Source organism: Thermobia domestica, chromosome 7 (assembly GCF_964235325.1).
Source record: "Thermobia domestica chromosome 7, izTheDome1.hap1.1, whole genome shotgun sequence".
NCBI lineage: Eukaryota > Metazoa > Arthropoda > Insecta > Zygentoma > Lepismatidae > Thermobia > Thermobia domestica.
In genome coordinates this window covers 228995547-229019302 of record NC_137460.1, presented here as the reverse complement: position 1 = coordinate 229019302, position 23756 = coordinate 228995547, and the positions used below count along the sequence as shown (strand labels likewise).

Here is a 23756-nt window from a genome sequence, read left to right as displayed (position 1 = left end):
TGCAGTAGTTCCGCAGCAAGTTTTATAGAGGGAGTTTGGCTGCGGGTATATAGTCTAAAGTACTCATTAACTACCACTATAAACATTGTTGCGGAAATACCACAGAATTCTGAAATATGGATATTTGGGTAGGGCACATACTAGTTCCTAAGTGAAGTCTTAACCCGACTACGATAGGTCCCATAATATTGGAACTATGGTCCTTCAAATTTCATTTCAGCCTATAACTCCGAAAGGAAGCATTTGTACACCCAGGTTGGTCTATACTTTTTGTCTTATTTTGGCGTCAGGAATCACATTCCAAACGTTATCGGTGTTGTTTTGAAACACCATGTATACATACGGAATGCACGGTAGCCCAGTGATTAGGCACTTACCTATGATTATAAGCGTTTTGATTCATTTGAAACTCATTCAAGTTTGTAGTGCAAACGTGCTCGCAAGTTTCTCGGATTTTCCCATTTCCTCCCATTACCTTAACTGGATTAATTTTTCATTATCATTAACTTTATTTATTATTTGTCAGCTTTAACGCATAGAGTTTAAAAGCGTTAAATTAATGATGTATTTTTCAGTTTAACTTCCCACAGTTATTTATCGAGACTAAGGGAGATGATGATGTAGTGAAAGATGGTGGAAGGAAGAAAGTGGAGGACACAAGAGAACACCGAGAAAATACACGCACAAGGTGTTTGTCCATCACAAAGTTCACTTCGAGAACTACGATCGAACCAGCAACTCCATTCACCAGAGATGAGCGCAGAGTTGCCTGAAATAAGAATATCGCCCTCGATGTCCTGATTTTATGCATTTCTCGCAAGAATGTCGCCCTTCATGCCACTATACCCCAACGGTCCAAGAGAAACATCCGTATATTCTTAGTCTTACTGTGGCAAAAACCAAGTGTTTGATTTCTTTCTCTCTGGTTCTCTCTCTCTCTCTCTCTCTCTCTCTCTCTCTCTTTGTGTGTGTGTGTGTGTGCGTAAAAATCCTCAGTGTAGATTTAACACACTCTATATAAGATAGTTTATCTCAAACCTAATGTTATTGCCTTTGTAGAGCGATAGTCACCGTTGTCATAAAACTTAAGCACGCTTCTACGAATAATGTATTTCTGAACATCACCAAGATTTGCCAATGTTTTATTTATTTTAACGTCTTCCTTGGCGACAAATAATGAACCTTCTTCAGGCGAATTCTTGGATTTACTGCAAATTCTTGATACAGTTCTCGTGCAAATTCCACACGCTTGAGTTGTTGGAATTTGGAAAACCTAGATTTTGTCGATTTTTGACTGATGCACATTTAAAATGAAAAAAAAAAAAGGCGTGCACTTGACATACCATTTCCTGGCTTTGTCTCCTTAAATTCCGAGGCTGCCATATATCTTCTGCTAAGATTGTTCTGTGACATTTTTTGATAAACACATACACTCCAAATTTTAAAAAATCATTCCACACCCACTCATTCTCTTCACAATGCACACTTCATAATATTATGTATAATATACTTTAAATTTCAAAACACTTTAACGCACCAATTCGTATATCGCACATGTAAACGATAACTACAGAAGCGAACGCTAATGACAGTGCAAACGAGAGACATATTTTATAATATAATGTCCTATACAATCCAGTACTTGTTCACCAAACCTCGTATATGCAGTTCCCTGAAAATCGTCTGTGAAATTGATCATACATGTGTTTGGAATGGTAAATCCAAAGCCCCGCTGGAAAAATCTTCTGAAATCATCACTGATTGTCACACTCATATTTTTGGGTAGCTTGTACTCAGCACATCGGCTCTCCTCGTCATTATTGATGTGTTTCTAGACCGGAGTTCGCTATCTCCCCAATTGTCCTCATAACGATATAGATGGATGCCACAGTGCCTGCATCTAACAAATATGGAGTGCACCCATTTTTTTTTTCTCATCAGATCCAGCATTGCTAGATTTCATTGATGCCATGAGAAATGGTATTGAGACTCATTTAAAAATTAGTTAATCTAATAACTAGTGGTCCCCAAGTGACCATCTCAGTTTCGTGACCAAACAAGAAGTGTTGTCTGTGCTAGATACCTTACCCACCGCGGCTTTACTTCGTGGTAAATAGATTTAACTTAAACAATTGAGATATTATTTTAAATTATGATACCTGAGAATTAATAACCGTATTACATTAAATGTTTTGCGGTGATCCAGGTCTTCGCAGAATAAAGTTCAGGAATAGCTGTTATAATCTATACTTACAATAACAATTTGATTTTAACAGTTCTGCACAATAATACTAGGACGCACTATATAGTTACAGTTGTAAACTCCACTTAGAACTGGTTTAGAGCTCTGCACTACGGAAATTTAAAATTAGGGGAAATTTATAAAACTAAGCTTTCAAAGCTAATCTCAATGATAAAATAAACTTCCATAATGAATCAATAATCACAATAACAAATCACAGGAAAATAAAGACAGTCATAAAATACGAAAACGTTAAGCTAGAAATATGGTTGTTTCACCAATATTCTCAGAAAAATATATACTACAACTCTCGGTTACTGTTTTAGATCACAAACGTGACATGTCTATTTTAGTTTCGGCCGATTTACTCTTCCACTGTATTGCACTGGCAACGTTGCTGGAACCAGGTTGGTCGACATGAGAGCAGTGCTAAAGGTTTTGCACCAGTTGGGGTGCCGCTTACTATAGTGTAGTTTAAAAAATGTAAGTAAAGTTTATAACAAAAGTTCATTGGTGAGTAACTATTTACGGTTTTCATGTCTCTTAGAATAGACTTGTATGCAATTACGGTACCAATTTGGCCATATGGATCGATTTTATGTTGAATTGTGAGTCAATATCTTTCACAGTAATTGCGTTCAAAAACAACTCTGTCATATTTAAAAAAAAAAGAAAAAAGAAAGAAAAATTATGACACAGTTTCTTATTCATGAAGTGGCGAAATATCTGGAATAAAATCAAAATAAATAATATTAATGAAACATATTTCATAGTTTAAAAATACACGAACACAATATTGCATATTACAACTCTAGTACGGTAATACTGTACAATGAGCAACGAGATTTGTTTTAACGATTTATGATAACAGTGTGGCAAGCTTTGGCAAATGAAAATAGATGGCAGTTTAATAGAAGTTTTCAAATTTATTCCCTCAATGAATACTACGAAGGAGAAGTTAACACTAATGTCTCTCTCGCCGATTCGAATTCCTTCCTTCTTTGACAATCTCTCCTGAGATCAGTCGCTCTTCGTCTCAATCTCTCTTTGCCGTAGCCAAAATCTTGTGACCTGAAGACATACAGTAATTTATCATTTTGATCAAATTAAACTTTCTTCTTTGACGTTTCTAAGGCTGTTGAATTTGTATCTGCATTAATATATTGGCCACAAGATAAGTTGAAAGAATATATTTACTTGCATCGAAAAGAAAAGAACCGAACATGTAGTGAAGAAAACGAATGTCAAACTCCAAAACAACCACTGTCTTTTTATTGTAAATTTCAAGCACCTTATTGTTAGATATATCATTGTTATTGTAATGGAAATACAGTTAACGGTCTGTGTATTCCATTTACATGTTTTATATAAAATTCAAATATTGTACTACTTTCTATGCAGTTTTCTGCAATGCACAGAGGATTCTATGCACTCTTTTGTTGAGAGTTGGGGGGGAAAATACTGATTACCGTTCTTGCTTTACAATCGGGCAGTGCAGGGTTTGAATCCGTAGCCGGGCATCGTGGTGGTAACTTTAAGCATAGATCTTGATATACTCTACTTCCAATTTTTTTGTTGTTCTTCATGAAAGTTATTGATTTCTTTGTAGATTTACCTTTTAGGGCGTGTCTGCAAAGGCGTTGCGTAGCTTTCGGATATGAAATGTTTTGACATGAAGATGAGGTTAACGACAGTGAATTATGCTATACAAAAACGTATTAATCTATAAATACATCAGTGAAAGAAGAGGTTAACTCAGTAAATATGATGTACAGAAGATATTGATTTACTCAATAATTAGAACAGTAAAATATGTTATCATCAGTGAATATGGTGTACAAGGATAATAATTTGGTTTATTAATTGTAACAGTAAAAGAAAAGATCAAGGCCAAAAAACATGATGTGTGAAGAGATATTGATTTGCTCTATAAATTGCAACAGTAAAAAATGTTAACATCAGTGAATATACTGTACAAAAAGTAATGATTTGATCAATAAATAGAACGGTAAAAGATGATGTAAACATCAGTGAATATGATGTACTAAGATATTGATTTGATCTGTTAATTACACTAGTGACAGAGGTTAATTTCAGTAACGATAGTGTACAAAAATATTTATTGTGTCTCTAATTTCGACAGTGAAGAAGAGGTTAATCGCAATGAATATAATATTTATTTTGTCTATAGCTACAGCAGTGGAAGAAGAGGTTCACGTAAGTGAATATTGATCTAGTAAAGATAATGTACAGGAAATATTATTAATAAGAGCTGGCTGCGAGTTAAAGTGATTGTTAAATAAATAAGTGAATAAATAATGCAGTTTTCATGACATAATCTGGAGAAAAAGCTCATGGAAAGCAAAAAACGCGATGCAATTCTTCTATATTAATGGCGAAGCAGATGCACTACCTCTTCTGTCAGCTTCTGTAAAAAATAGCAACAAAGAAACAACTAAATAGATTAATCAAGCATGACATGTTTCCTTCAGTACTCTCGGCATGAATTATTTCCTGTGGTTCGGTTTAAAGTAACCATTTTATCCATAAGACTGTAAATATACAGTCGTCGTTGTGTCAGAAGTAACTTAAGTCCAAAATGTTAGCTTTGAGAAAGAAGGTTAGAAATTATCGCTGAAATCGGTATGGCGTTATTAATTAGTTCCACTAGACGTTGCATGTTCATAGTAGTCTGATACTGTCGTCTTGCTCCTATACATAAGTTACTACTCTTGTGCTGTTCAGTTTTCTGTATTAATTTACAAAAAATTAGAATCAGAGCATTACTGACTTCTTCCAGAACGATGAAAATATAATCCAAAACAAATAAATGGTTATTTCGAAATATTACGTATCAAACTCAAAGGATTCTTGTGCTATAAAATCATAACACAATACATCTATATCATAATACACAGTACTTAATACATCTTTTCACCATATATATTTGGAATTACTGAACAAGTACTTAGTTTTTGAAAGAAATGGAGGTCATATGTAAGTTATAATATTTGTATTATAGTCTACAAACATACATAGTTCAGTCCGATCTGTATGAGTTTATGACAGACAACATCGTGTTCGTACCTTTTTTCGGCATTCTCCAATTCCTACCACATTCACATTCCACTAATTCATTTATAATGATTGTTTCATTAAGTATCCTGTAGGCTAAAAGGCATAAACATGTGATACTGAAGATTTAGCTTATTCATTCTTTTAGTATATAAACCAGTTTCTCAAAGCATGTTGATGCAAGTCTTAAATTTTAGAAAGAATTGTGCTGAAAGTTTACGAAGATTACTATGAGGCTTTTCAAACGAGATAGATGTTCATTGTTTTCTCAAAACTTGTCTTTTATGTTACCATTTCTACATCAGAGCAATGGTGGTTGCATATCATCAACGAGTTATGGGCGTTTTTGCTTATGAAGTTGTGTTTTATGTTACCAACCGTACTTCAGAGTAATGTTGGTTGTATATCATTAAGGAGTTATGGGACGCCGTTGCCTGTGAAGTTGTATTTTGTGTTACTAACCTTACATCAGTGCAATGTTGGTTGTATATCATCAAAGAGTATTGCGATTCTATTGCCTGTGAAGTTGTATATTATCTCACCAACCTTACATCAGAACGATGCTGGTTGTATATCTTCAAGGAATTGTGGGACACCGTTATTTATGATAAGGATTCCACTCTCCAATGAACACAGGACTTATTCTTTGTATATAGATAAATGACCTCACACGGCAAAAATCTATAAACACGTCTAGCAGATACAATGGGAAGAATGATAAATAGTTTGTTACAGCGGAGTGTATTAATCGACAACGTGATTTTCTAGTTGATAAATAGTAGAATAGAACATGTAAAGATATTGAACAGTTGTAAGGCTGATGATAATCTAGATCAAACAATATATGAAAAACTGATGGACAAATGTTGATAGAAGCTTTCCGCATCTTAAGAAAACGGAATGCAGACACCATTTTGGCACATGAGCATGAAACAAAATAGAATCGAAAACAGTCTCAGATATATTGTGACAAATTTGAGATCAGGCACAAAGTTTGTTTAAAAACCAATTCAAGCATAAAATTGTTTCGGGAAATATTAGCCTCGCAGCTACGAGTAAAGTCTTACCCTTCGATAAGTCTTACGTTTTTCCCTTTCACTTAGAGTACTGGCTGCAATAACCAAGTAGGTACTTAATCACAGAACTACACAGAATAAATTCAAGCTGGGTCAAGCATCCTAAGTGATCGGGAAAAAAGCAAAATTGCCGCTCGACCTTTTCAAAAAATCTACTTTGTTCAGAAATGTTGAGTCAAAATAGGAGTACTTCAAAACCACAATTAGTTACTTTTTACAACATCGTATGGTGACGCAGCAGCTGGCGCAATTTTGCGTTTTCTTGATTTCAGGCGTTTACGTTGTTTTCAATATTTCATCATTTATTTGTTCTACCAAATTGAAAATTGCTGGACGCCTCCAACTTGTGCAAAGCTAAAACCTTTTCTCCTAACATTTTTGCCTAAAACCACATGAAAGGGGTGAAGTCAGAGCCTGTAGTAGCGACATTTTTGGACATTGAAGATATGTTTGGGAAGAGGAAGTAACTGACGTAGAAGTCTGAATTTGTGTGTGCATGAATTTGGGGTCTTAAGTTTATACTTAAAAATTTGCAGACATGTAGCTGCTCCCAAAGGCCTGAAAAAATCGTTAAGTTGGGAAATCATACCAATTTAGCACACTTCAGTGTCCAATATCTCCAATGGGCCTGGATTTAAAAAAAAAACTGAAAATTTTGAGAATAGTTACTCCTTTAGTATACCATAACACACAACAAATCGTGTTTTGTGTTTTTTAATAGAAGAGGGTGAAAGTATTAAGGAATAACTTCATACTATAGGAGGTGTTTTGTTCTAAAATTCAACTGCAAATTCGTTGTTGTTACGTAAAACAATGTAGGATGAATGGTTAGTCCAGTGAAGGTTCTCAAGCTCATTTCTTTCCTCTAGTTGTGAATCACTGTCTTGTCACACCCACAGCAGCACTAGCGCCGCTATCAACAGAAGGCGAAAAAAGTCAAAATGTAGACTTGACAAAAAGTCTGTAAGTACTCATTTCTCTTGCTTCCTGCTATATCAATGATATTCAGTCATCTTTATTCTTGTTTTAACTTTCATTTCATACAGAAGACTGTTGTCCTTTCGTTTGGTCTATATTTCCCAGTCAGTGTTTACAGTAAGTGAGTGCTCATGTGGAGATATTGAATAATCCGTAAATGTATCAAATCGAGAAAACGCAAAATGGAAGCATCCGCTTCGTAGCTACGACATATTTTAAAAATCTAATGATCGTGGTTTCGAAGTACCCTGATATATGATAAACATTCATGAAAAATTAAATGTTTTGGAGATGGTTGAGCGGCACATGCTTGATCACTTAGAATGGATTGACTCAGCTTCAAAGGATTAAAGTAAACTGGAAATTCAAAATGGTACTTTAGTTGTTTTGAACTAACAAAATTGATTAAGTGTTTTGAGCGGAAGAGAAAATTCTGGTGTAAGTTGGAAATAAGTTTAATAAGTAACAAAATATTTTGGTGTATGCTTACAGTAGTTTATGCCGTTTATTAAGATTTTAAATCCTTAACAGATTCGTCTTAAAAGAATGAGTATTGGGAATAGATTTTAACTATGATATTAAATTAACAATAATCTGCATTATCAATAATAAAATACTTACAGCATGTAACAAAAATGTTCGAATTAAAAAATACATATACTGAAACTTCGAAGTGTTTTAAGACCTCATAGTATAGACCAAACGGTGTAGAAAAATATGTAAGAATTGTTTATATTATCAGTAAAATTAATTTTTATTTCCATTTCACCGCAGTCTGTAGTGTATCCAAGTGCCAGGAAACAGTGAAAATTGTAGATGATAGACATGATCGAAAGAAGTTCATTATCTTAATTAATGCTTTTAGTTAAATATTTTAATATTTCCAGGAATATGTAGCAGAAAGTTCCCGTTACAGTTACATGAGGTTTTCTAAAAGAAATATAGGAATTACGAATCTTCAAATAGCCCAAGTCTACTAATAGATTTAACGAAAGTTTTTGTCTCTGTATAACATTCTTTTGTACTTGATTAATAGAGCAACCTAAAAGCATAAAAAGCATAACAGCAATTTACACATATGGTTGGTACCTTGAACATGGTTGTGGTTGTACAAGGATCTAGAAGAAACTAATTTTGAAAGCATAATAAAGCATAAAAATTAACACAATTCTTGGAAAATTCTGTTTAACTCAAAGTTTAACATACTGTATTAATATTTTCTGAAACCCATATTTAATATGCAGGTGGAAAAATGTAAAGCTTATTTTTGTTTCTGTAACCTATTTGGTGTGCAGAAAAGAAAAAGGGAAAGAAGAAAACTTTCCGCTAACAATGAATAGTACAGAGGAGCATCACACTATATTGTTATGGGTATCTCTTGAACTTGAACAGATTCTGTACCTTTTGGAGGCATCTTTTATTTTCCCTTTCTGTATATATGCTCCTCTAAGGCGCACGCAAGTGATAGAAAAAACTGACTCGAGTAAAGCAAATCTCTTTACAGTACATTAAGTAGAAAGTTCATTAAATATGAAAGAAACTAGTTGCATAAAATATTAATAAATAGATCAAGATATTTGGAATATTTAATGTATTGTAAATATTATACGTCATACAAGATTAATGTAAAACAATGTTTGAAGTTAATAACAAAGGATAATTTGGTAAAAATAAGCATAATTAAACAAAAAATAAAGCATAATGTGGGTTGCTCTATTGATTAGTTAGTGGCGGCGGGAGCTGGAATAGAAACGCCTATCTTTAACCACTGCCACAACACTACTGAGAGAGGACTAGGTAGTTCATATGCCATACTAGGACCTTACTTTCTTATGTGCTCTCAGTTACTTCGCATATCATACGGTTTCCTAGTTACGGAACGCGTGGGAAAGATATTTTCTGGATGCACCTCGTATTAAGAGTTTCATTTACTAAAGACTTTGTCCGAGAGACGCAAGATCCAAAAAACTATTTGGTAGATTACAATTAATTCTGAACACGATGTAGGAGATCAAAAATTAGGAATTTCGTAGATGGAGATGATCCATCCAGTTGAACATAAGATATGGATAATTATAACTTGGTTCCCTAATTGTGCTTATCGGGGTAATAATGACTATCATCCTTGCTTTATAGACCACCGCAGTACTGTTGAGGTTACCATTTTAGTATAATGCTTATGTTGCAGTTTTGTGGAGTACAACGCTAAACTAAAATTAACTTTCTACTCAATAGATCTAAAGAATTAATTATTTTCTATTTTTAAATATCAGTCAATCAATTACTAAAAGTTCGAGTGGAGAATGGAGGAAAAAGGAAAAAACAAAATCTTAAATTTTGAAGTTCTGCAGTGTGTCAAAACACACTGTGGCATTGCCATTTATTCAGACTTCCTAACTAGAGAATTCGTCCTTGTAGAGGAGCTAACTGTAGACGATGGTTCTTTCCTTTAGGTGAGAACTATGAAATGATGAGTGCTTTGAGTCGTGTATTTATTTCTTTTTGCCCTTCTGCTTTCTTTTCATGAAAGACTTGCTGAAGTGGTCTTCGTTTGCCCTGTGGGAGATAAGATTAATGGAAAAATATTCTAAAATGCAGAAGTTGCTGCTTCCGGCTCGAGAAATGGAATGACCAAGCATCAGAGATCTTCAATCTGAAAGTCGCCTGTCAGTCTGTTTATATGCTAAGGAAAAGAGAGAGCTTTCACTACACATAGTTTGCCATGTTGATGTAAATGAATGGTACACAGTATTCGTATTCTATGGTAATTAACATGAACCCTCACGTACGAAGTTCAATGCTTTCTTTGTAACTAACATTTCAGTCAATACAATGAGTCATAATATTGTAGTTTCTTATTCCTTTGTGAAGGAATTGTCTAAATTTATATAAGTAAAATTTTAGTAGTATGTATGAAAAAAACCCTCCATGTAGCCAATGTATATCTGCATATGAAGAGAAATATATTACCTTTTCTCTTGAATCTATCGTGTTGTGCAAGTCAATTGAAATCTCTACTATGTTTTTACTTCATTAACACTCGACCTTCGATTACTTTTCCGTATCAAATAGCACACAAAAGCCCGGCAATACCAGCGTTGTTAGATGAATACTATATACAACTTGGATAACAAATTTCTCTGTTAGTTTTCTTGGCTTGTAGATGTGTTTAACTTAGGTGTAGATGTGTTTTCGTGATAATCCAAACTTTCAGCATACGAGTATAAGTTTACTAAATAACTATAAAGATGAGCCTAAATTGTCCAAATAATTGCAGATAATGATCAATAAGGTTTATAATTGACTTTTGGAGAACATTCTGGCCCTAATTGATATATCACATGACTACCTTTCCATTTTAAAAAAATATCAGATTTCAAAATGGCGGATTTCAAGATGGCGGCGGAGGTTCGTGATCAGTGCTCATTCTTCGTTTGCCAATATGTGAAATTACCATCGTTTGTATTGTCTATCTTTCACTATTTTTACGATTCAACAGTTTATTTGATGTATTTATATAACAGCATAGCCCTTCTCAAATCAAATTTGACCTCCTCCACCTCCGTTTCTTATGGCTCTGCGCCGCTATAACTTTGCACATACACATATTTTCCCATCTTCTATCAGACACGCACTATGGCTCATCCCGCAACTCGATTTATCCATTTGAACCCTTTACTTGTCAGTCCCTGGACATAAACATGATCATTTGTAGTCTTTCTGAAGATACGAATCGAGCGCAAATTTCCTCTTGGACCTGAGTGAGTGCCAATATTGCAATATTCATGACCTCTATAACTGCATTCCACATCACTTTAGAGGTGTTCAAATGACGAAATATATTCCAACGCCATCTTCATTTAGTATGTTGCATTTTTCAGAAGTATTCGATTAAATCTTAAATATATCTACGTACAGGGTGTTTCAAAACAACACCGACAACGCTTGGGAGGTGATTCCTGACATCTAGATAAGACGAAAATTATAGACCAACCTGAGTGCACAAATGATTCCTTCCAGAGTTACAGGCTGCCGAAACCTTGAAAAAAAAAAAGAACTTTAAAGGTCCAAAACTCCAAAACTATAGGACCGGGTCGGGTAGTCGGGTCAAGACTTCGCTTAAAAACTAATATGTGCGCTATCCAAAAGTACATATTTTAGAATATTAAAGTACTCGCGCAACAAATTTTATAGAGGCAATTTGGCTACAGGCATATAATTTGGAGTACTCACCAAGTACCTCTATAAAAATCGTTGCGGAAGTACTGCAGGATTCTGAAACATTGATATTTGGATAGGGCACATACTAGTTCCTAAGGGAAGTCTTGACCCGACTGCGGTAGATTCCATAGTATTAGAGATATGGACCTTTAAAGTTCATTTTCTCATGTTTTCGGTAGTCGAAAGGAAGCATTTGTGCACCCAGATTGGTCTATACTTTTCTTCTTATCGTGGTGTCAGGAATCACCTCCCAAACGTTGTCGGTGTTTTTTGAAACACCTTGTATATATATTAGGCCTTGAATATAATTTAAACAATTAAAACTATGTACAGAAACATTCATTTAAGAAGAATACGCGCGCAAATTGTCAGTTATTTAATATTTTGGTACGTTTTGTGTACATCACTAGAGCTATTTGTAGCCTAACATGAACTCCAATAACTATTGCCTTACCGAATATTATGTCTTTTCTATATTATTCACAGTTGTATTAATTGCAAATAAAAATAAGTAAAAAAAATCATGTTGCGCGTGCCGATTTGATCCGCGCTTGGTCATGGGGGCTACCCATGTTTGTTTTCTCCAAAACTCCTTTCATTTGTATTTTTATATGTAAAATTTCTATAATTTTTGTTTAAAATGTCGCTTTTCTCCTTTATATAAGCACTTGGGCTTTTATTGTCGGGTGTTAATTATAAATTAGTTTTCTACATAGTATTATAAGAAATTTAGTATAATATAGGAGCAGTCTTACGCACTGTATTTAGTCTGTTTTATTTAGAAATAAAAAGCAAAATTCCTTGAAAAGTTTCTGTTTCCGAAATTTAGTTAAACACATTAACTCAAGTTGAAACAATATACTCAGAAAATTCTTAAAACTGCGCGGGCAAACTTGACCCCTCCCCCTTGGTCCTTTACGTAACAGATGCGAGCATGGTCTTTCTAGGGTTAATGTGAATAACTAAAATACTCAATACAGTGAAATAAGCTGCTAAAAAGTTAATAGTGAAAGGGAAGAAAATAATATTAACACATACATTGTAATTCAGCAGTAACACACAGGTAAATTTGTTTCAATACAATTTCAAATGGCTTTCCTACGAGCTTTTCACTATACATACTTATTTTAACTTCTTTTTCTTCTAATAACTTAGATATTTCTTTATTATTCTTGGCTATTAGCTTTCTAGTTTCATTCAACAGTTGTTGCAGTTCCATTTTTATGCTACGGTTTCGAAAGTTCATTTTCATGCTCCTTCGCCACCCCCTTTCTTTAATTTTCAGGGCATTATCGTGGGATTGAAAACTAGAAATTTCATTCAATTTCAGTTTCAAGAGTAGGGATGCGCACGAGTCGAGTCGAGACAGAATTTTCCTGAGAAAATTCGAGTCGAGACACAGCTCTTCCAATAGAAAAATATACGTTTTTCGAGTCGAGACATCACATTTACAGCACATTTTCGAGACGAGACAAGACTCAAATCTTGTCTCGTGCGCATCCCTATTCAAGAGTATTTTTACTACGTGACAACTTTCCTCGGTATCAAACCTATCACAAGACATGAATCTGAACTTGTTTCACTGTTATAGTGTGTCTCTGCAACCGGAAAAGCCCAAAGTGATAACAGATTAGTGGAGCTGGATGGTGTAGCCAGGTGATACGAACGTAAGATGAAACCCATGGAGCTAAGAATCCCTTTGAAAAGCATGAGTGCTTCATAATTATCGTCGACGTTGCTGTGAATTTGCCTTTTTGATATTTGATTAAGCAGATAAATTAATAGGAATAACCTCATCAGAGACCAGAGTCACATTTTTAAGACGGAAAAAATTGACCAGATAAACTAACTAGATTCTGGTAAACGTAATTAAATTTACTGGGGTGATGAAGCTTGCAACTTACTTAACACGTTATTTGTTATGTGCCGGCTTGTCAACAGCAGCAAACTAGTCCTTTTAGATATACTAAAATTTGCATTCTTATCCGGATAGGCAGGGAAACTCGAATTGTGGAGAATAAAATTGGGCAAAGGTAGTATTCTTGTTTATGCTCTATACAACATATGCTTTATCCTACTCTTTATACAACAAATAATATAAAGAGAACATTTACAGGAAATTATAACTTTATCGGACAATACCCACATTCATTGCTTAAATATGCTTAATGATAGCATATAAGAATATGGTTACACATAACGGATCTTTTTTAACTTTCCTTAAAGTACGGTAATACCTAACATCAGTATTTAAATTTTCATCCAACACTCACTCACAAGTTTAGGGGTATTTCAAGTATGAAGCATAATCAGACAAAAGTAGCTAAACTTTTAAATCTCAGCATTTAAATGGACCTGTCTACCTTCTTTTGCTTCGAGCTTATAATATCAGAGACAAGTAACTCACTGCTCCACTCAACGTATTCAGTCGGGCAAGAATAGGTACAATATTCAAATCTCAATGAAGTCATCTCAGTCAAATGGGATCACTTACTCGGTCCTTTTCCCTTGCTCTCCAGCTTACAAAAGTATAATATCGAAGCGACAAGAATGAACCTACATTCAATAAAACATCTCTGCTAGGCACAGCTCCCTATACTGGTTTTCACATAAGACTCTCATCCAAGCGCTTTCATATCTTCGCGAAGCGAGGACGTGAGACATTTTTCTGCTTGAAATTAAAGGAGGTTGCATGCTTTCTAGAGACAGAAATAAGGGACTGGACTCACAAGACAACGCAGTCCGGAGATTGCATATTATATATATATATTCAATGTTATAACGACAATTCGTTGCACTATTTGAATGTATATTCATTTAGTTTCCTCCTGAAACCTACCTGAGTGAAGAGTATAGGAATGGCGAGGAAGAATGATGATACCCAAGTTCCCACGATGATCTTCCTGGCCTGACTAATAGTGCAGATGTACTTGGCTCTCATAGGGTGAGCAATGGCATAATATCTGAAAGAAAAATATAAAAACAAGCAATTAAACTACAGTATATAACAATGAGTTTCATTTAAGTATGATGGAAATTAAAAATATAGGCATATGATTGTAAAAGTGAATGTCTCAGACGTTAAGAAATCTCTATTTCTTAATCTGTAATAATTTCTTATGTAAAATGTATGTAACGATCCACTTTATGTAGTGAATATCCAATGTAGCAATGTAACGTCATCCATCAACGTCTACGATTTATAACTTTCGTACAGTGACTCAAAATGGCATTCAATTAGGAATGTATGTATTCATTTATAACACATTCAAGTTCAAACACAACATAAGAGAAGAAACGTTTCATAGCAGGACAAAAATAGTCCGTAGAAAAACAAAGGCTAAGATGAGTATTTCCAGCTCGAACAAATATTCAACTTCAATACTTTCGGGAAAGAAGGGCAGGTATGCGTAATATATCTAGTACTTGGTGGACTCCATTTCGTATTGACGATTTTCCGTAAACGTCTTGGAATGGAGTTCAGCAAGGTAGTGGTTATTCCTAGTATAACATTCCTTCATTTGTCCAATATTGCACATTTGAGCTTTCTTACGTTGATTTTATGATTGTGGATATTTCCTCGAGAATGTACGGGACATTTTCGGTAGAATTAACGTCAGACGGTTGTGAAAGAATCTGAAGCCACCAGTGTGTTGTATACTAACCAAAGCTTAGTGTTGAGAGCTGTGTATTTAGGCATTGTCCTGAGTGAAGATATACAGGGTGTCAAATATATAATGCAACCCGGAGTTTGGGATAGTATAACTTTTGAACCTGAAGCGGTACACAAATAATGGTTATACCAAAATGAAGCTTTGTTCATGCAATTTTTAAACTAGGAAGCAGCGATTGAAGTACACTAGGAACCGCTGCCAGATGTAACCAAAGGTGGATTTTTTTTTTTTTTTTTACAAAACATGTAAATTGATTTATAACATACGTTTGGATGTTTTGTCGTTAATTTTCAGTTTGTTTAGTTTGAGTAGCTTGTAAACTATGGAGAAGAGAAAAGAATTTTTCATTTCCACCAATAACTAATTCGATGCGGCCTCTGTAAGGGAAAACTAGGCAAAACATAGTTTTCATAAACTAACACTTTGAATTGGCAACATTGCTGAAGTTTCAGTGCCTCAAAAGGTGTGTTAAGGACCTGTCCACATTATGCTGTTTCTGAAAACAACGGAAAAGAAACTTTGAAATTATTATGATAAAACTTTTACTTACATGGACCCGGTAATACTGCTGTTCATTTCTATGGGGCTAGGTAAAGCAAGAGATATATAAGAACAATTTTCAAATTATACAAGACCTGGAAACAAACATTGGCAGTGCCATTGAGAACATTAACATTTCTACTCTTCGCAAAGTTGCTGCCAACAATTTGAAACGTGTGAACCCATGTTCGAATCAAAACAGGGACACCTCCAGCATCGCTGTAGACCTAATAACTCCTTTTGTGATAGTAGCAGTGTTGCCGGGTGCATGTAAATAAAAGTTTTATCATCATGATAATTTCAAAATTTATTTTCCGTTGTTTTCAGGAATTGCATAATGTAGACAGGTCCTTAGCACACCTTTTGATGCACTGAAACATCAGCAATGTTGCCAATTGAGTGCTTTAATTTATGGAAACTACGATTTCCCTAGTTCCCCCTTACAGAAACATCCGATTAGTTATTGGTGGAAATGAAAATTCTTTTTCTGCTCCATAGTTTATAAGCTACTCCAACCAAATAAACTGAAAATTAACGACAAGACGTCCATACGTATTAGTTATGAGACAATTTACGTGTTTTGTAAAAAAATTGATTTACACCTTCGGTTACATCTAGCAACACTGTGTGGTTCATAGTGTACTTCAATCGTTGCTTTCTTGTTTATAAATATATGCATGAGCAAGGTTTGATTTTGGTATAAGAATTATTTGTGTATCGCTTCAGGTTCAGAAATTCTACTATCTCAAAGTCCGGGTTGCATTGTATATTGGACACCCTGTAGTTAAGCTGATGGGTAGATAAGCCTTTAAAATATCTATGTAAATCTGTGGTTCATAGTACTCTCAATGATGCATACGGTTAATCTGGTATACGTTATAATTTTATTAATCATGAACAACACTGGTAAAATTCGCCAAGGTCTCTTTTAGATTCAATGGTGGCAAAGACAATTTCCTTTTATTATAATTACTTATACTAAGGAAGAAAGTTGAGATGGTTAGAAAGTAAGGAATGGTACTTAATAATAGAGGCTTCGGAATATATCGAAAGGAAGAGATACTAAAAGTTGAAATCAGTGGTGTTCCATCCATTATGTTTCTTCACCATGATCTGAACGGAAATATGGTTACTTGTGTTTTGCTCGATTACGCGTCACTTACGATATTGCTATTTGCGATACTGTTCGAAATTACTTCGTAGTCGTCAAAGTGATTACTTAGACGCGACGTCACACAGTCTCTACAGATAAAGAAACACCACCTCTCATCAGAAAAGTCAAAATTAGCCGCAATGAGTTAGTAAATTTACTACCTTACTTTTAGTAGAGTGGAATCAGCACATTGGATGCAACTATCGACGGAGTTCTTAAACAATATACAAGTATGAAATTACGATATACCTGATAAAAATACATACATTAATCAGCATTGTCAATATAATAATCATAGACTAATAATGATTGCAGAACTCGTCTACACACTTGTCAGTCTAATCTACAAGCACTTAACATAAAAATAGCTAACGTAGTTGCTTCTCTATAGTAAACAAAATTATTCCAATTTTCGAACGTGTCACATTTTTCTCAAGAAATAAACATCTTCAGAAGTTGCATATTTAGCTAGTGTGCTTTCGATTCTTTCGTCCTATCTTATGTGCTGACGTCGCTTGATTTTCCTTCAAGGCTCAAAGTTATATATATATATATATATATATATATATATATATATATATATATATATATATATATATATATATATATATATATATATATATATATATATATATATATATAAAGCGTCATATAGAGTTTCGGTTTTTACGCCTTTCACCAAATAGTACACTTAAAGATTTGGCATACCCATTAAAGATTTTGTTACCACCCTTCAATAGCAGTGTTCTCTTTGTGGTATTGCTGCAGTAACTTGGTTGTTCAACCACCGATTTTACAGAATAGAACTTCCTTCTCTTGTAAGTGGCAACTGCCAATTTTCTTTTCTCTCTCCAATATCTTCTACATGACATCTTACTTGGATATTTTTATTCTGAAATTGTAACCTTCTGAAAATAAATATTCAAAATCGTCTCCAGAGGCCACGATAGATCTTTGGGAGAGCGTTAACCTTTTATGTGGAGTCTCTGGTTCGATCTCAGTTTGTACCAAATGAACTTTGTGGTTTACAAACGTACGTGGGCTTCCTCAGGATTCTCCTGTTTTCTCCCAGTTTCTTCATTCCATCTTTTCATTCATTCTCATAATCACTTCTCCCTTAGCCTCGGAGTACAATCGAGGGATGTTACACTTGAAATTTCATTTCATTCGTTTCAAATTCTTCTTTGTATATTATACTAATCTTAGTGTTTTCGTCGTCCTTACCACACTTCTTAATAATGCACGTCTTCTCATGTACTTCAATTGCTACTTCGTAAGGTATAGTACGTTAATCACTTTCTTGTTGCCAGTAGTCAGTAATGTTTCTTTACAGTTCCCACTCTTTTAAAAACAAACCGAGGTTGCGATTCCATTCTTTAAGTTCCTTTCCCCCATTATTCTTTCTATTCTAACATATTACTATTGCTTTATATGACTAGTATGCAATATCTGATTTATTAATATTGTCAATGTCCTCTAATGTTTTGTGTGAATTATTGTGTATGTATACGGAGAAAATACCCGCATTTTTTATGTGCGTTGTACAGTCGGTACCGCAAATGTCCCGTATTTAGGGGAGAGTTCGAAACAGTGATAGAAATAACCCCAAAAAACTGGTTTTGTGGTTGCATCACAAATGTCCAGTACCACAAGACTCCCAACTCAGTTTTCCTCAGTGTCACTGCGAGAAGAGAAAATACGAATTAATGAATCTGCATGTATTATTAAACCTCGCTTTAACTAAAACACTCAGATAATAGAAAGGCAAAGCCTGATTTACGACCACATTATTATTAATATAGTCAGTCATCTTGTATTTTGTGTTCCTGTTGTGGCAGATATTCAGAAAACACACACGAAAGAACTAATGCATACATTAATGAAGGCGAAAAGAATTAAACGCAGGGCTTTATCCGCGGAGAACGTAATACAATTTATGGAATACATCTTAATCAAAGCAGTGAAAGTAGTAGTAGTAATGCAGTTAGCTGTATACCATTCCCACAGAAAAATGAATAAAACGGTTTAGTAAAGGAACCCAAATCCCGTTTTGTGTAAAACTGTGTTGAAATAAAAGAACGCTTCTTTTTTCTTCTTTGTTTTCAAAATGGCAGATATTTACGTTGGAAGATATTAGAATGGTACACATGCAATATTATTTATAGAAAACGAAAAATAAATTTCACAGATAATCATTTAAAAGTCAGACATTTAAAATGAAATACAAAGCCTAAATTTCTGGATTTAAAAATGAACAGCTAAATTAAATTATTTTCTTGATATTTCACGATTCAAATTATATAGACACCAACTTATACCTTGCTAAAACAACAACAAGAAAACAATTAATTTCGCAATCCAGCGACAACTTAGGTAGAATTTACGTTCACTAATACAATAGTGTCAAAGAAAGAAACAACATTCGATCGGCTGACCAATCAATACTCGTGAATTCCATGCCCGCTAGTCTAATGGCTTCTGGGCTAGATTGTTTCTTCCTGTTTTGGTTAATTCCTTTAAGCTACGGAAGTACCGCAGACTGAGTAGCTGGACCATATTTGGGGAAATAGGATGTCCAGTTTCTCCAAAAACTAGTTCAAGGGAACTTATATTCAGAGAGGGAGATACAAGATGCAATTAAACCCACGTAGATACAAATTACGAAATTAATGGAATATATATATATATCCTCTCAAATGCACATTTCTGACAAGAGAATTGCCTGCTTGATTATGTCATAGTTGTCAAATAATTTCAGACCAAATTGGTGATTTTTTTCTTAAATCTCATTCCTCATAACGCATAGGTGTCTTTCTTCAGACTGCAAATATGAAATGCAGGTAAAAACTCTGAGAGAGAATAATAAGACTTTTCCACAAAGTCACATAAAACCATACTTTCACTTAGGTTTATTACATAAGAGTACTTTCTCCAAAAACAATCGAAGTCCCCACGCTCGCGCTAGCGACACGATCCTCCCTCTAGCTACAAACCTCGTGAACTGAGGTCAGTGATGCCAATTCCTTCAGAGCCGTTTTCCCTTCACAAGCTTCAGAATTTCCCTTTTCCGGACAAAATTTCCCTTCATCCAAACCGTTCAAGTAATGTATTTAGTAAACGTATTTTTAATCGTTTTCGCTTCCACCCCTCACCCCAATCTTATAACCACACACAAGCAGATACCTGACAGCTTTCCTTTGAGCTTACGCAGAATTTGAACTTGATTTATTGTTTAGGTGTCTAAGGCGTCGCGATAGAGGAAGGAAAAGGATATGGAAAGGTATAGGCCAGGACCTATGTTAAAGATGCAATCTCTGCATTTGCCTGGTGTGACTGAGGAAAAACCATATAAATACCTTGGTCAGGACGGACAACCTAAATAAATCATTAAAAAATATAAAATAAATATTATGTAAATTTAATTTTTATCCTAGATATCATGATAGATTTAAATATTAATGTAACCAAAGGTACAAAGAAAATGTTAAGTATATTTTTGGTATGTTCTTACTTAAGAACAGCACTCCCATATTTACTGAAACGAATACGAACAGTTACAAAGGAAACTCTAGCTGCTACTGTCTTTGGCTGTACACCAGGGATGTTCGTAAGCACAATACAAACTAAATCAAAGTTTGTAGATGCGGAATTCTTAAGAATTTATAATTCTGTGCGCACAGTCACTAGAAAATTTGTAAACTTACACAAACACACATACACTAATGACCAAGTATTCGCCCATATATACATATTTACATTCACGATACGCAGATTTTCTTCTTACATCGAATAATTCTCTTCACAATCAATTTTCTGGTTGGAAAAAACATCTTCTGATTGGGAAAACCAAACTGTTATAATGGTTGGAGTGGTAATTTAATTGAGAAATATTTCATCTTATTGCATTACATTTAATTCAACAATGGAAAGATTAATTTTGATAAAAGATTTTAAATAAGCGTTGTTGTAATGTTTCGAATTTAACTGAATATGTTGATCGATGTGTAATTATTAACGAATGCAAAGCAAGATAACTTGTGAGAATTTATGTGAAATACAGCGTTGCCAATGTGTGTTTAATTACACAAAATGTGTGCAATTTTGCCCTATGGCTGCATTTTGTGTGTAATGCCAATCTGTGTGCATTTTGTGTGTAGTTTGGTACAATTCAAAATTTTTAACATTGATGATTTTTGCGAAGTTCCTTTCATTCAAATTTTTATTATTTCTATTTTTTCTGAGAATTGCCTTCTAAAAACTACGAGCGCCAATGCCTGACTTCAGACCGGCGCAATAAAACCTATCTTTCTTTCTTGGTACCTCAGTTCTTGTTTTTCAGAAGCGGATGTCATGACCGTTAGCCCACATCCCTAAGCAAAGGAATATGAATGAACGTTGACCATCGACGTTGGCTAAAACATGAGGCAACATGAGGCGGAGAGGGGTTAGAAACATGCGCGCCGACTACGTGGGTGCTCCGGGGCTCCGGCACCCACACAAATAATCTTGTGGGCGCGTCGCACTCATAAGATTTTAAGTTTGGGCCCGGGTTTGAACCCGTTTAAATCAGCCGTGTTACCGACTGAGCTAGGGCAGCCCTAACTTATTCTTATAGTACCTGCATATTTTACTTTATCACAGCACAGGCCTTTATGACAGTGTTCATAAAATTTTTTAACTAAAAATAAATCAATAACATATCGAGACTTCCCTGAAAACACATAAACTAACACACCCCGCCATTGATATGCACCCACATAAATTTTAGAATGTCGGCGCCGTTGGTCAGAAATCATTATTGTCTTCTCACCACTTGTCAAGAAAATGCCATTTTGTAAGCAGATGAAGGACAGAGTGAACGAGAGGGATGGGAGGTCTTTTATTGAACGAAGGACAAAAATAAAAAAATAAAAAAAAAAGAGAGAAGTTGGCTTGGCTAATGTAAAAGCTTGTCAAGATGACTGGCCTATGTCCAATTAAAAAGATTATGTACGTTGAAAGCAAAAAGAAAGTGACAATGGAGTAAGAAGGTGACGATTTTACTATAATAACAATAATAATAATAGTAAATCATACGCTGAATCTTTGAACAATGGCTGGTCGATGTGTGTATAGGTACGTACATAATTAGAAATAATACATATAGATAGTAATTATGTGTTGTGCAATTTTGTGTGCATTGTCTTCCAGTTTGTGTGTAAAATTGTGCAATTTGAACGAAAGGTGTGTGTAATTTCGCTTGCCGTGTCTGGCAACACTGGTGAAACATGTGCAACGGATTATGTTTGGAACAAATAGAATGTTGAATTTATACTGAATTTTAATGAGATTAATCAGATACGTAACTACATTCAATCTATAAATGATTGAAGAGAGGTTCAAATTTCCCTGCAATATTGAGAGATTACAAGCTATTTCCCTTTTTCCCTTTTCTCCAAAATTTTCTCAAAATTTCCCTGCGCCAAGGGAAATTTCCCTTCAATTGGCATCACTGACTGAGGCGTCCCCACCCGGCTCCCAGGTTTTGTTAACCTGGTCGCCAAGTGGCGCGCCCTGATTGGTTGAGGGTAGTCGGAGGATCGAGCCACCTGCTCGTGAGTCTTCATCTGCTTTATTACTCTCAGTTGCAGATGCATTTTCAGCCCCTCTTGTGAAAAAGTTGGTACAATTCTACTCAATTCAGCACCATTTGACAAATACTTGTCACATTTTCAAAAGTGACGGTAAGACTTTTCCTTCATCTCACGTTACTCATACTGTTTGTTGGACTCTTAAAAAATGCTGTTGAAATTCATTCTGTGACTTTGCTCCGCATGTCAGTTTATTTACCGTATATTCTTCTTACAGTCTATTATCCGCCTTCGGTGTGAAATAAGCGAGAATAAGGCGCAATAATTATAGCGTATTGATGATTAGCGTATAAAATTTTGATATTTTATTATAGCGTACTGTTTACACACAAAGTCGAAGATGATTAATTTGTTCCTCGTTTTATATATTTTTCCATAATTTGACCGAAATTCTGTTTTGGTTTTTTGGTCACTTTGAAATAGAGGCGCGTTTGATTTCCTTACAATACATACCGAAGATTATAAGCTTTTTCCGGGATATCCTATTGGGATGTTGTTAAAAAATACTTTTTTAAAAAGAGCACTTTCTTGATTTGGACTGTTGGAAGAGGATGAAGAGTGTCAGTGCCGTGCCGTGGAAAATCAGCGCCCGGGGTGAGAGTATACGACGGCGCTCCCTCTCTTTTTTCTTTGCTTTTTCTCTTCCTTTTTTCCTTTTCTTTTTCCTCCCGAATTTTGAGCCCCTTACTTTGGCGCCCGGAGCTGAAGCCCTGCTCGTCCCAGCCTGGCAACGGCACGGCATTGGGGAGTGTTCTAGAACTTTACCTCTTTTAGTTTCGTGTTATAGAGCCACGTATTACATCGGTATAAAATAATGAATTCAGCCCCTTTTGTTTCAATTTGGTACTATTTTTCAGCCCACTCCAGAGCTAGGACTGTGGCAACACTGCTCAGTTGGTACAAACTGTATTATATAGTTCTGTAAGTTGTACATAATGTGCGCAATAGGCAACAAATACAACTCTACAAATTCGTTTAGTATAACAAAAACAACAGCTTGATTATCACTGTAAATAGACACATTATTAGGAAAGGCTAACAAAGAAAAATCCAAGAAAACACAGTTGTGCTCTGATGCTCAATTGTCCGAAAAGAAATTTCCATATATTAGTACAAAAAAGTTAATAATTAATAAAGCATCATTTTTTAAGAACCTGAGGTAAGTTG

At 34.9% G+C, this 23756-nt stretch overlaps 1 protein-coding gene across 1 annotated transcript in view; it reads right to left on the bottom strand.

Annotated features, from left to right (window-relative positions):
* The window catches only part of LOC145689582 (gastrin/cholecystokinin type B receptor-like), a 209236-nt gene that overhangs the window by 80187 nt on the left and 105293 nt on the right, over positions 1-23756 (bottom strand). Inside the window, exon 3 of the mRNA XM_081763762.1 lies at positions 14432-14555. Within this exon, the coding sequence (XP_081619888.1) occupies positions 14432-14555 (124 nt within the window). The remainder of the gene's footprint in view (positions 1-14431; positions 14556-23756) is intronic.